General features: G+C 38.6%; 1 protein-coding gene across 2 annotated transcripts; it reads left to right on the top strand.

Moving 5' to 3' along the window:
* Nucleotides 1-9,488: 9,488 nt before the first annotated feature.
* LOC117457689 (uncharacterized) lies at nt 9,489-11,977 on the top strand. 2 transcript variants are annotated; one of them, XM_034097892.2, is made up of 3 exons: nt 9,489-10,329; nt 10,711-10,911; nt 11,015-11,977. In XM_034097892.2, exons 1-3 carry the CDS (start codon nt 10,136-10,138, stop codon nt 11,220-11,222), a joined length of 603 nt encoding a protein of 200 aa, XP_033953783.1. In that variant the 5' UTR covers nt 9,489-10,135; the 3' UTR covers nt 11,223-11,977. The 2 variants fall into 2 exon arrangements, with proteins under 2 accessions (XP_033953783.1, XP_033953781.1); XM_034097890.2 differs by having other exon boundaries at nt 10,711-10,929.
* The last annotated feature ends 2,471 nt before the right edge of the window (nt 11,978-14,448 follow it).

The raw sequence follows: 14,448 nt of genomic DNA, 5'->3' as shown, positions 1-14,448 counted from the left end.
GGGACACGATGTAAGGCAAAGAGTCCTCTTGCCATGCAAACCGCACCCCTATCTGAAAGTGAAAAAAACCGATGTGAGTTCAAGCATTACAAAGTGAAATTGTATTACTAAACTTACCATGCTCCCACATAACACCCCACATTACAAATATATTAGAATTGTCAGTAGAGTTTGGTTTTCTGAAGTTGTTTTGCTTTTATGCTAACCCGATAAATATTTGTATTAGAAACATGAGTATTAGGCTAGATGTTACATAATTAGCAGAGGAATGCTTTATCAACATTAAAGGTTTGATTAAACATCACATTAATTATATTTGGATACTGTCAGTAAAAGCCTGTTCATGGTTTAACACTATCTGTTTTAACATTTCCCTGACCACATTGTGATCTATTGTACATAAACCTGATTTATATTGGATATTGAGGACCTGCTGTGTGAGAAAGCTACAATATCATGGTTTCAGCAAAAGTGCTGAAACCATGGTGTATTTCTTCCATTCTTCTATTGAAATATGTTGTTTTTTGTTATTACAAATCAAAAGATTATTTGAAGAAAAACGATACGCTTAATGCTATAAATATTAAATCAAATTTCACAGAACAATAATCAATTGTGTTTCTACTATCCATCATTATAATCATCTTACCGACTCTACGACTTTGACCACCAAATACATCGCTGTTAGCATGGTGACCAACATCTTGACCACTATTCCTTTAGTTTCTCTGTTAATCCTTAATGTTTTCCTCAGTTTTTGATAAATGTCCTCAGTCCAGCTGAAGAAACAGATCCGAGCAAACAGGAATGCAATGCAGGGCTGCTCAGGAAGGACGGTCGGACGCACAGTGCTCAATATGTCCACTCACACAACTTTCTCAGGTTCAAACACACACACACTCATACATACATCGACCTGCAAACACACTTCATTGTCACTGTCTCGGACACATGGTGGTAAGACTGCTAAAGAGCTTTGCAGGACTGAAATAGAGACTAGAGAAGAGGTAATCTTTTCCTTTGAACAACACTTATCCCTCAGGTGTGCTTTCCCCTCTCCAGCAGAAGACACAGATCATGTTTTATTTGTATTTGTTTAAATCCCATGTTGGGTTAAAACAAGAGAATACCGCTTAGAGATAATTTGATTTAGAAAGATTGTATTCTTCTTCATTGTCAAATGTGCTGCATTCCTGAAATGAATCAGGAGGGAGTTGTCAAACAAGTGGACCTGTTGACATATACCGTAGGGTCAGTCACTATCTAAAAAGGCGCTACTGAGGAAGTGTTTACAAATTGTAATTAATTAAGGTATTTAGAAAACGTTTTAATCATGCTTTATAGATCGGTTGAAACCATTAGCACAAACACATCTGGAGCGACCTGGTTGTGACCTTATTATCTTGAAATGTAAACACATTTTAACAGAATGAAAACTGTTTTTCCACAAGGGTTTCTAAGAAAATGTCTCAAAGATAAAAGTGAAGGGTTATAGCAAGGAGACTACGGTTTCTAGGAATAAAAGGGACTGTCATCATGCCAGCAGCGCAACCCTGTCTCCTAGAAATTACGTTCCCACAGAACTAAACTGCATTCTCAATTACGTTTAGCTAGAAACGTATTTACTCCCACGTTACGTTTGTTATGAACGTATCTCAAATACGTTTATTTTCTACATATCTTCTTGAAACATGTTTTCTCCCAGGTTACGTTCCTTATGAACGTATCTGAAATACGTTTATTTTCTACATATCTTTGCCATTTATTGTCTTGCTTATAATAATGAAAATAGTCATTTATAAATATCATTTTAGAGCACACCTTTGAAATCGACAATCGGGCTCGATATATGGTTAAATTAAAATCAGTAGGCGAGGCTGTAATTTCGCCAGCTGTTACTCTCATGTGCGAGGCAGAACATAATAGTTTTAACATGCCAAAAAGCTGCTGTGTCGTTCATTGCACCTCAAACATTAAAACAAATCCAGAGTTACGTGTTTCTGTACTTCCTCTAAGAAGAAAGGACAGTAACAGAAGAGCTCTGTGGCTTCAGGCTTGATCGCCGTTCAAATGACAGCGTTGGTTTCCCCAAAAGTGGGCGGGGCTGTAAAGTGAAGTAGATTTTACTGTCATCTATTATTCAAAACCATTCTATTTATTCTAACGTATTACATGCCAGTGTTTTATCTTTTTATTTATTTGTTTTTATTTTAAATCGTATAATGTCGGACTTTTTTTGTCGTCTTTGAGGAAAAGAAATGGGGTTTAGAGATTCAAAATACTGAAATCTGTATTTTTTAAAATCTCTTCCTTCTAATTTGTTATTCTTTTCTAAATAACACACTGTTATTTACTCAACAATAGCACACAATTATCCTTGTTTTTATTTATTCGTTTAATTCTATAATCTTGGGCATTTTAGCATGCTTTTTAGCCGTAAATAAAGTCACCAGAAACAGACGGGACATTTCGAGATTTAGGATGGCCCAAGACACTACACTACCCATAATCCCCAGCTATCGTTTGGGACTACAGTCCCGTTGACAAACCCCGTGATGTTGCGCCAAGGTTACGCCGAGCGTCAAGCTCTTTGAAATGGAACGAAACCACGGCAGACTATTCAAAACTGGACTCGAACGCCCCACCAGAACTACACATGCTGGCTATTGTGTTTCGCAACATGTTCTCTATGGCACGTCTCTACTGGGAATTGTAGTTTTAAAAGACGTTTTTCCCAAATGTAGAAGTTGACAGTATTAAACTGTGTACAGCCCTGGAGGTTTAGGCGATAGGAAACACATTGGTGTGTACACATTTAAAACATGTAATTACTAAATGGGTGAACATCGCTTGTATCAATAATGGGCAGCATTAATATATACCCACACGACAGCTCATTGTTACTTTGTTATTCTACTCCACTACAATTCAGAGGTTAACCTGGTATTTTTACTCCACTACATTTAGTTTAGTTACTTTGCAGATTCTGATTAATGATGTGGAATATAAACAACCCTTAAAGCAGACTTTAGTTACACCTGAATACAATTCAGGGAAGGTGATTGTCAAGTGCCAACAATCAGGAGAGATATTTGATAGTTGGTGCTTGAGAAGACTAAACATTTATCTGCAGATCTTTATAAAGTATATTCATTACTCGTTATTCTCTATAATAGTTAATTAAAAACTGTATAATGGCTATTTTGCATATCCCTTTCAAGATTTCAAGGTTTTCTAAGGTGTATTGATCTTATACACAACTTGGGTCGCAGGTTCCTCAACAGACATCTATCAATATGTGTGTACTGTATACCTCCACCATTAAACTGTCATATTCTGCACATTTCTTATTCTATCTACATACATAAGAGTATAATTAATGTGTATAATATCATTTAAAATAAGTGTTTCAACATAGTTAACATTGCAGGAAAGCAATATTTTAGATGTTAAGTACTTTGTCAGGCTTAATATTCATCTGTAGATAGATACCCCCAGAGCTTTTTTCTTGTTTAAAAGAAGACCTTAACCTAAAGTATTTTTTAATGTGTTAATAAAGGTTAATTCGTTTTTCTGTTTTGCACATCCTCTTATTAATATCTTTGTACATCCAGCACTAAACTGTTTTATTGTAGAGATCACTTAGTATCTTCTTGACTTTTTATATTCTATATTTCTATCATTGACCTTCTACTTTCCCCCTATGAAAGTATGTACTCTTAATATTGTTTTGATCAAATAAGATTATTCAACAAAAATAATTCAATAACATGCTTTAACCACTAGGCGGTGCACACAAGGTACACACAGCACACTAATAATAACTTTGTATTATTAGTGTAGACACTTATGTATAACATCTGAAGATTTGTAGTTTTATTCATGTTTTTACATAATTTTACAGGATATTGCTATACTATTTCTCTTGTTTTACTTCTTCACATTAATATCTGATTTGTAAAACATCACAGACAGAAAGGCATAGGCTATCCGTCATTTAATAGTAAGCTATTGAAATTGTGATTCCATAGATGTGTCTCCCATCACCCAAATCCCCTGACTATTCTCTCAACTCAGTATTTAGATTCTTATATTCAAAGAAAATCAGTAATATCTTTAAAAACTACAAGTCCTTTTTTATCAGCTGTGCACCGTTATGGTGTAAATATAACCTATATACCAATTGGATCAAATATAAAAGTCAGCCGAATTACTATTGATACTGCAAGGAGACGTATTTTGTGAAAAGAAATTGAAGATGTTGTTTAATTGTTGATATATTTATGATCCACATCAAGTATTCAGTTTTGGCAGCAGTTCTCCTGTTTGTCTCTCTCTATAAATAAAGAATTACGGCAGATGTGTAATATTTAATGCAGCCGAACCGTGTATTACAATGCCGTTATGTGATGACTTCCAAAGAGAAAAGCAAGCACACTCTGAATTAGGTATTATTTTATTTTTCGTTGTCGGATATCATATCTCCATATCATATCAACACCATATCCCAGCGTGCATTGCGGCTAAAACATCCAATCAAAAAGCTTCAAGCTGAGGATCTTGGGTAATCAGTTTAGTGGGTTTGTGGTGTGTATCGCTCAAAATGTCCCGTCTGTTTCCGGTGACTTTATTTACGGCTAAAAAGCCCAAGATTATAGAATTAAATGAATAAATAAAAACAAGGATAATTGAGTGTTATTGTTGAGTAAATAACAGTGTGTTATTTAGAAAAGAATAATAAATTAGAAGGAAAAGATTTTAAAAAATACAGATTTCAGTATTTTGAGGCTCTGAGCCCCATTTCTTTTCCTCACAGACGGAAAAAAAGTCAGACATTATACGATTTAAAATAAAAACAAATAAATAAAAGATAAAACACTGGCATGTAATTTACGTTAGAATAAATAGAATGGTTTTGAATAATAGAGAGTAAATCTACTTCACTTTACAGCCCCGCCCACTTTTGGGGAAACCAGCGCTGTCATTTGAACGGCGATCAAGCCTGAAGTCACAGAGCTCTTCTGATACTGTCCTTTCTTCTTAGAGGAAGTACAGAAACACGTAACTCTGGATTTGTTTTAATGTTTGAGGTGCAATAAACGACACAGCAGCTTTTTGGCATGTTAAAACTATTATGTTCTGCCTCGCTCATGAGAGTAACAGCTGGCGAAATTACAGCCTCGCCTACTGATTTTAATTTAACCATATATCGAGCCCGATTGTCGATTTCAAAGGTGTGCTCTAAAATGATATTTATAAATAACTAATTATCATTATTATAAGCAAGACAATAAATGGCAAAGATATGTAGAAAATAAACGTATTTAAGTTACATTCATAACTAACGTAACGTGGAAGAAAATATGCTTCTAGAAGATATGTAGAAAATAAACGTATTTGAGATACGTTCATAACAAACGTAACGTGGGAGAAAATACGTTTCTAGAAGATATGTAGAAAATAAACGTATTTGAGATACGTTCATAACTAACGTAACGTGGGAGAAAATACGTTTCTAGCTAAACGTAATTGAGAATGCAGTTTAGTTCTGTGGGAACGTAATTTTTAGGAGACAGGGTTGAGCAGCGACACATTGGTAATCAGATAAACCTATATCTGAAAGATCACACTATAACTGAGGTTTTTTGTGCGTCATTGTGTAGAGCCTAACCTCCGACTAATGATAACACTTTAGACAGGTGTCTGATTGAAAAAAAGACACTGCCTACTGTTATCTGAGTATCATCAAGACTGTCATGTCAAGTCATTTTAACCATGATTAATGAAACTTGTATACTTTTGTCAACGTGTGCGTGTGACTGATGTTCATCCTGTTGTTTAAGATTGGAAAAAGTACAGGAATGTGTCTCGTCATTGACAACACAGGTATAAGAGCAGTAAACAGCAGTGGTGATACACAACATGTGAAGGATACTTATTTGCCGAGCAATTGTACGAGGAGAGATAGGTAAGAATATAATTATTTAAGAAGAAATTCTACCAAAAAACACAGGCAATGTTTTAGAGGTATTGGAATATCTGCGTTAGTCTTTTTTGAGGAATTATACATCGAAATATACTTTTAGCGTGAAAAAATATATTGTATGTGCAGAAAGGTAAAACCAACCACTGTATATGTTTATATTATGCACATCACTTAAAACCCAAAAATGCAGTCCTTGGTGAAGAATAATTACAGTAAGTACATTTTCGCAAAAAATATTCTGAAGTATAATCTGTTGCTAGTATTTTACTTTTTCATTTTATTAAATAAAATAAAATATATATTTTTCTCTAATATTGATACATCCATCTGACTGCTAGAGTTAGATCATAATATGCAGGGTATATGCAGGAATCCTGAAGTCAAATTTAATACCTTTTAAGACCTTTTTTAAGACCCTTTCCATACTGTACATGTTAAGACCTCATCGCAACTTCGAGTTCTAACCGGTTACATTGGCGACACACTTTACCTCACATTTACTATATTGATTGTAAGATAGCACAACTAAACAGAGTGCAGACAGACTACTGGAGCCTCCTCTCCACATGAACTTCAACCTCTCTGTGAAGGTCAGGTTTAATGCAGCATGCTGCTTTGTTGCTTCTGTGCTCTGTGCTCTTTCATTCCAGTAAAACTCCTCAGAAACCAGTATTTGACCAATAAACAAAACAATTGACAAAACTTTGAACTATGAAATATATTAAACTTCGGTGAGCTTCAGTGGGGTAATGCTATATAGGAGCTCCCTCACAAATACCCAGGGGTTAAATTGGGCTGGGGCTGTCCGGGGCTAAGCCCGGCACATAGGACGATGCTCTGACGTCATCACCCTCACACATTTGTCATATGTTTACAAAAAACGATATATATGTTAAGACTTTTCTCGTTCTTAACGGTGGGGTAGGTAAGTTTGAGAAACCGGCTCGAGATACATTTTTTGTTATATTCCATGGAATGCTCTTAACATCCAGATAGCAATGAATATCTTAAGTGCTTTGAAAAAAAAATCATAAAAAAATTTCATCTGTGGAAGCCGTAGTACTGTAGAAAGCACGACTAATCATCTGAGCCGGCCCGGCTAAAATAACTGGATGGCCTACCTGCCTGTCAGCCTTCCATCTGTGCACAAACTTATCTAGTGCCCTCATTGGTCATGTGCGCGTTTGTGTGTGTTGGAGGAGGGACTCTGTAAGGAAGTGGCAGATTTGTCCGGCTGTGTATTTTCAAATTCTAGCGCACTCGAGCTGGGTTCTCCAAAATTACCTACCCCACCTTTAATATAGACTATATTTAGGGTCGATATGTGTTGACCTTACTTTAAAATAGCAGATCTCTGTGACCGGATATAGTTTGGCTTAGACCCCGGCCCCACGAGGACGCATACAGTAAAACGCAAACGCAAAAAAGTATTTCGTTCACACGCATTCGATTAATTAACGTGTCCGTTCACACTAGACCGCTGGAAATGCTGGAAACGCTGTAGTACATATGCCAGGCCTCTGCCGCCACAAAATACACCAAAAGCAGCGAAGAAGACCCCGGAGCATGGTTGCCCTTCTGTTTATTCTCCGCGGTGTACGGCGTGTTCTCCTGCTGTATATCTCTCAGGTCGTCCACCTACGGTGGCTGGGAAGTGCAATGGACAATTACAAAGTGTGAAACACTTTAAAGGAATGGTATGCTCATGACACTCATTTTTAAATAATTATCATCTGATAAAACAGACCAGTCTCTACCAGTCTTTCTTTTTTTTTTTTTAATCCGATGACATTATCAGTGATTTTAAACTGATTATATACCGAAATAACATCAACACTGTGGGCGCCGCCATTTTCCGGACGTGACGTAAACCATGCGTTTGGTTTTCGAGGACACGTTGATCTCCATGTTATTTACTGTAGTTTCTCTCTTCAAATATGCCTCACTGTATCGCGAAATATTGCCACAATTCTGATAGGAACAATCCACGGAATGCTCGGTTCCATCTGTTGCCAAAAGGTAAGCGTAAGAAGTACATTCGGAGGCAGTGGCTAGCGAAATGTTGCCGGCCCGAACCGAAAGATTCACAGGCTCATGTATGCAGCGAACATTTCAAATTTCCGGACGACTACTCTGAGAGTATGATAAAACATAACATGGGATTTATGGAACAACCATTACTTAATGGAGATGCAGTACCATCGGTCTTTCTGGTGTCATCACCGACCAGGACACCAGTTCGGCCAGTTGAGAAATCGCCCTCTGCAAGTGTGAAGGGACGGAGGAGCAGAAGTAGTGCTCGGAGTAAGAATAAGGTATGTTATAGCGCATTTCCATTGCAGCGGCTAGTCCCGTTTTAACGTCCTTTAGCGTCCAGGCCAGGACAGTTTTTGGTGGCCTTTCCATATAGCGTAGTACCGACTAGTGTGTATTTTCCCCCAGTTTTTTCCGGCCCCATAAAATCGTGATTCTATGGCCAGGGACAACGAAGCTGAGTATGCTAAACTAGAGAGGGAATCGCTAGCAAGGGTGGTACTACATGCATACATATAGTATCTTATATCATCTTCCTATTATACACACATGCATTTCCAAACATCTGGACTACCTATGTTGCAAATGTATTATCTCTTCAATTTACACACGGCATCTATTGCACGTCTGTCCGTCCTGGGAGAGGGATCCCTCCTCTGTTGCTCTCCCTGAGGTTTCTCCCATGTTCCCTTTAAACTGGGGGTTTTCTTCGGAAGTTTTTCCTTGTACGATGTGAGGGTCTAAGGACAGAGGGTGTCGTATTGTCATACTGATAAAACATCAAAACTTCTTCCTCTGCTGACGAGTCCGAACTCAAATATTCAGCCATGTTTCCGTGTGTTGACAAAGTGAATGCATGGATGACGTCACGACCATCACGTGACTACTGAAAATGGCAAAAATGGCGGCGGCCAGACGGAATATACAGGTTTTGATAAAAAAGAGCTATAAAATCATTATTTACCGGGGAATATCGCTGATTTCTTCAGGGTATGGTTTAAACATAATGTTTCACTAAATACTGAAGTTTTGATTAATTATCTAATGAGTGGACCATTCCTTTAACAAAGCTTGAGACAAATTTACATTTTATAAAACAAAATTACATTAGCAAAAACACTTTTACCAAGGAAAACAATTTTAACATTAACGAAAACAAATTAACAAGATGCAAAACACTTTTACAAAGCTAAAAACAAATGTACATTTTATAAAACACTTTTACCAAGGACAAAACTATTTAACATTAACAAAAACAAATTAACAAAATGCGAAACACTTTAACATTTCCTGAAACACTTTAACAATTCCCGAAACACTTTAACATTTCCCGAAACACATTAACATTTGACGAAACACTTTTACAAACCAGAATCAAAGCGGAAAGGGAATGTCCATCATACCGGAAGTGACGTGACGGCTCAAATTTAAATTTGTTTTGGCGGAAAGACCATAGGTACGAGTGTGTTTACGTTCGGTAAACATGTTTTGTCCGTTTTGTAGAAACAACCTGGGACAAGTGACACCGTTTTGCTCATCTTGTGGACAATCTCTGGAGTGTTTAAAGGACACGGACCAGACAGAAGGACCAGATATCTTGCATCATTGCGGGAAATATTTTAACGAAGGTCACTCGTATGCTGTAATCGTGGACATATTGTCTACCTTTCACGGTGTAAAAATCAGTTTGCGGACTCATAAAAGCAAACTGAATCAAGCCGGGTTTTACCGCAGAAAGGGTTATTCCTCTCAAATCGCTGTAATTAACGCCATCAGGTTGGAACTTCGTGGACCTGGACAATTGTTTGGATACCGAACAATGTGGCAGGTACTAAAACAAAAGTACAGTCTTCGAGTGAAGAGAGATGATGTTATGAATTTGCTCCGGGAGCTTAACCCTCGAGGCTGCGAGAGGAGATCTCGCAGAAGGTTTATAAGGAGAACCTACCACTCAATGGGACCGAACTATATGTGGCATGCTGACGGTTATGACAAACTTAAGCCATTCGGTGTGGCCCTTTCAGGATGCATAGATGGATTTTCACGTAAAGTAGTATGGCTTGAATGTGGTCCAACAAACAATAACCCAAGAGTTATCGCTTAATATTTCCTCAAATGTGTGCGAAACCTCGGTGTCATCCCCATCTGCGGACTGATTGTGGCACGGAGAACGGAATTATGTCTGCAATTCAGTGCACCCTACGTCACCATCACCATGACTACTACTCTGGAGCGTCCAGCCACATGTATGGCACATCCATGACTAATCAGCGTATTGAGTCCTGGTGGTCCATATTAAGAAAGGGAAGGTAAGTGTCTATCATGATTATCTATTACTTGCCAACACTGTCAGACAAACAACATTTGCTTAGCTAAAGTGTATCAGTTTTTATTATAATAGATATAATATATAGCCTGTAATCTATGACCCAGACTATACAAGGCCTTTCTTTAGAACTTATTTTTGGCCGAAATAAAGTTAGAAACTGTGAACATCTAAGCGTGGGTTTTGGATTGAACAGCGGCCCCTGAGGGGACCTAGGCACTATAGGTTGTGAAGCAAATAAATGATTAAATAGACACTCAATGATTTGTTGTTGATTTTATTGGTAACCTTTTAATGTAATTTGTAGAATTGTTGTATAGCCTATTGCTTAATAATTCACTTGAAAATATATCAATTTCTATAGGTCTCAGTTCTGGATGGAGCTATTTGCAGACCTCCGAGATGCTGGACACTTCAACGGGAGTCACGAGCATCAGTGCCTTCTGAGATTCTGCTTCGTTGATGTTATTCAGAAGGACTTGGATGAGTGTGAGAGACTGTGGAACAGTCACAGGATTCGCCCTTCCAGAACAGCATCATGTCCAGGAGGAGTGCCCAATGAACAGTACTACTTGCCACACGGGTAGTACATTGGTGATGGATTAATACTTCTTTGTCTGTTTTTATCTTAAATGTAAATGAATACTATTGTCTTCTATTTAACATAGATTTAGCTCCAGGGACTGTGGATTTGAGATTGAACAGGCAGAATTGGATGCTGTTCCTGAGACAAGCCTGTCTATAGCTCCATGTGGGGACCAACACATGCAGGAGTACTTGGACTTTGCTATGGAGCGCAATGACCTGCAGAAGCCAGAGAACTGGGAGACTGCATCAGAACTGTACATGAAGCTGAAAGAATATGCTCAGTTATAAAGTAATCGAAAAGGTATTCAGAAGTACAGTAGCACTGTTTCACCACTCCAAATCAGATTTCAGGGCTCAACAATGCTTGGTTTCATGGTTTGTCAGACTGCATTTACTCTTTTCCCTGTGATGTATCCAAATGATTATGGTATTATCACAATATTTGTTTCAATGTCATTTATACGGCACCAAATCACAGCATAGTCATAAAATAAATATCTTAATCATTATAAAATATAACTGGAATAACAACAAACAACGCTCCAATTAGCAAGCACAAACAATGTTATGTTGTGTGTGTAATTGTGTGCAGAAAGAACATTTCTGTATAAGTCTTATTTCAACCATGTGGACTCACTGGAAACCTGAGAATGAATGACTGATTTACATCAAAGAATCTATGGGTCGCAATGTGAAATTAGTAGAGCAAAGTTCAGAGTATTTATAAAGATTGTATAGGTATAGAACAATACTTTGATTTTGTCCCAAACTAAATGGACAACATGAGCTGTGAGAAAGAAAAAAAACACGCTCGCATCTAACAACGACTATATGAACAACCTTCATAGAGTCTGTACTCAATGGGTCATCCAGTCACATGACTTAAAAACAGCCAAATCCTGGAGAATTTTGCATTCCAAAGTCCATTTGGGACTTAAACACATTGTATGCGTCAAGGAGTGGTAGTTTCAATGTGTTGGAACAAGTGTTTGCCATTGGGAATGGAGAGTCATCAAGGAACTCTATTCCTGGCGATGGTTCAAATCCAGATGGGGGAAATTAAGTCAGCCCAGTCGCAAACATCAAAACATCCTCCAAAGACACAGCAGTCTGGCTTTCTGCAAAGAAAACATGTTCAGATACATTTTGGCAATGTGTTTCCTGAAATAGTTATAAAAACAGTGATTTACAAACCTTCACAATCGAGGAGAGAGTCTGCCCAGTAGCCCAAAGTGTGGCTTTCCCTAAGCCTCCTGTTACTCCCTGGTGGACTGAGGTCAGGCTTGAAGAGTCGCTCAAGTTCCAGAGCAGTAAGTCGCTTTTCAGAGTGGCACAGGACCGGGGCCAGCAGAGTAGGGTGTTGCTGTAGTGCGTTTAATGCCCCAAATATAGATGATGCTGCCTTCTTTGTCCGCCTTTCTCTAATCTTCCCGACCTGGGCCATCACCACTTGATACTTGGAGGGGACTTGAACTGCTGGCTGGACCAGGCGCTGGATCGCTCCTCCACCAAGCCAGGTGCAGTGAGTAAATCAGCACTGCAAATTCAATCCTTTCTCTCAGAGTGTGGTATCTCAGATGTATGGAGGTTCCCTCCACCCAAAAGAGAAACAGTATTCATTTTTCTCCCATGTTCATCATACATATTCTCGAATAGATTATTTTCTCATTGATAATAGACTACTTTCCCAAGTCCGCTCTTGTTCTTACCAGAGTGTCGTTATATCTGACCATGCGCCTGTTGTGATGTCACTGGCACTCCCAGGTGTCCCGATGCCCACAAGGCACTGGCGTTTTAACTCATCTTTACTGTCTGATGATGAGTTTGTAAAATACTTGGGGGATCACATCACCTTCTTTCTAGAAACAAATACCACATCCGATACCTCTGCTCTCATGGTCTGGGATGCACTTAAAGCTTACCTAAGAGGACAAATAATTTCATTCACCGTTAACAAAAGGCGAAAGTCCCAAAAAGAACATTCAGACCTGTTATCCAAAATTTCTGGAACTGATGCACAATACGCTCTGACCCCGACCCCTGAGCTATATAACACTAGACTGGAACTCAAAACTAAATTTGACCTACTTACTCCTCACCAGACTCAAAACATTCTGCTAAAAAACAAAAGTACATTTTATGAGCATGGCGAGAAGGCAGGAAAACTGTTAGCTAACCAGCTAAAAGGACGGAGGTCGAAACAACTAATCACAAGTATTAATACACAAAGTGGCAATGTCACACTAGACCCTACAGAGATAAATACTGCATTCAAGGACTTCTATTCTCATCTGTACTCCTCCCAATTCGATGGGGACGATCCAAAAATCAAGAGTTTTCTTGACTCTCTGCCCATTCCAACTATTCCCCCGGATTTGTCAAAGGCCCTAGAGGCACCTATAACACAAGCAGAAATAACCATAGCTATATCCTCAATGCAATCTGGAAAGTCCCCCGGACCAGATGGGTTTCCCTCCGAATTTTTTAAGAAGTTTTCCACGCTTCTCTCGCCATACTTGACAACCGTTCTGGCCGAATCCTTTCAGCTGGGCTCGCTCCCCCCGTCTCTCAACGAGGCAATAATTACTCTTATATCTAAAAAAGGGAAAGACCCTACCGAATGTGCCTCTTACAGGCCTATCTCATTGCTGAACACAGATGCTAAAATCTTAGCCAAGGTTCTGGCTCGCAGATTGGAAGGTGTCATCCCACTAATAATATCATCCGATCAGACTGGGTTTATTAAAAACCGCTACTCCTTCTTTAATGTCAGGCGTCTCTTTGATATAATATATTCACCAACTGGAACCGTCCCAGAATGTGTTGTGGCTTTGGATGCGGAAAAGGCGTTTGATAGAGACGAATGGAGGTATTTATTTACAGTTTTAGAGAAGTTTGGCTTTGGGTCATCGTTTATATCTTTGGTTAATCTATTATATGCTTCTCCCACTGCCGCAGTCCAAACAAATGGTACACTCTCGCAACCTTTTGCCCTGGGCCGCGGAACACGCCAAGGTTGCCCATTAAGTCCAATCCTTTTTAATTTGGCTATTGAACCACTAGCGATTGCTCTCCGCAAACAATGCAGACGTTGCCGGTATCTCAAGGGGGGGCTCGGTGCATGAGGTGTCTTTGTATGCAGATGACCTTTTGCTATATATTTCAAACCCAACAACCTCTCTGCCAGCAGCATTATCTCTGCTAGAGCAGTTCGGTTCCATATCTGGTTACAAGCTACATTTAAACAAAAGTACTCTGTTTCCAATCAATAGTGAAGCCCTCCATTTGGACTACAAAGACTCGCCATTTAAACTTGAACGTGAGCAGTTTATTTACCTTGGAGTGACAGTTACACGGAAATTTAAAGATTTGTTTAAAGAAAACTTCATGACCTTATTATGAAAACGTTGCTAAAGCAGTGGTCTCCTCTCACAATGTCCCTTGCCGGACGTATAAACTCCATCAAAATGACTATACTCCCGAAATTCACTTATCTATTCCAAATGGTGCCAGT

This window comes from Pseudochaenichthys georgianus, chromosome 13, assembly GCF_902827115.2.
Source record: "Pseudochaenichthys georgianus chromosome 13, fPseGeo1.2, whole genome shotgun sequence".
Classification (NCBI taxonomy): domain Eukaryota; kingdom Metazoa; phylum Chordata; class Actinopteri; order Perciformes; family Channichthyidae; genus Pseudochaenichthys; species Pseudochaenichthys georgianus.
The sequence above is the reverse complement of the archived record's forward strand: the minus strand, read 5'-3'. Positions and strand labels throughout refer to the sequence as shown.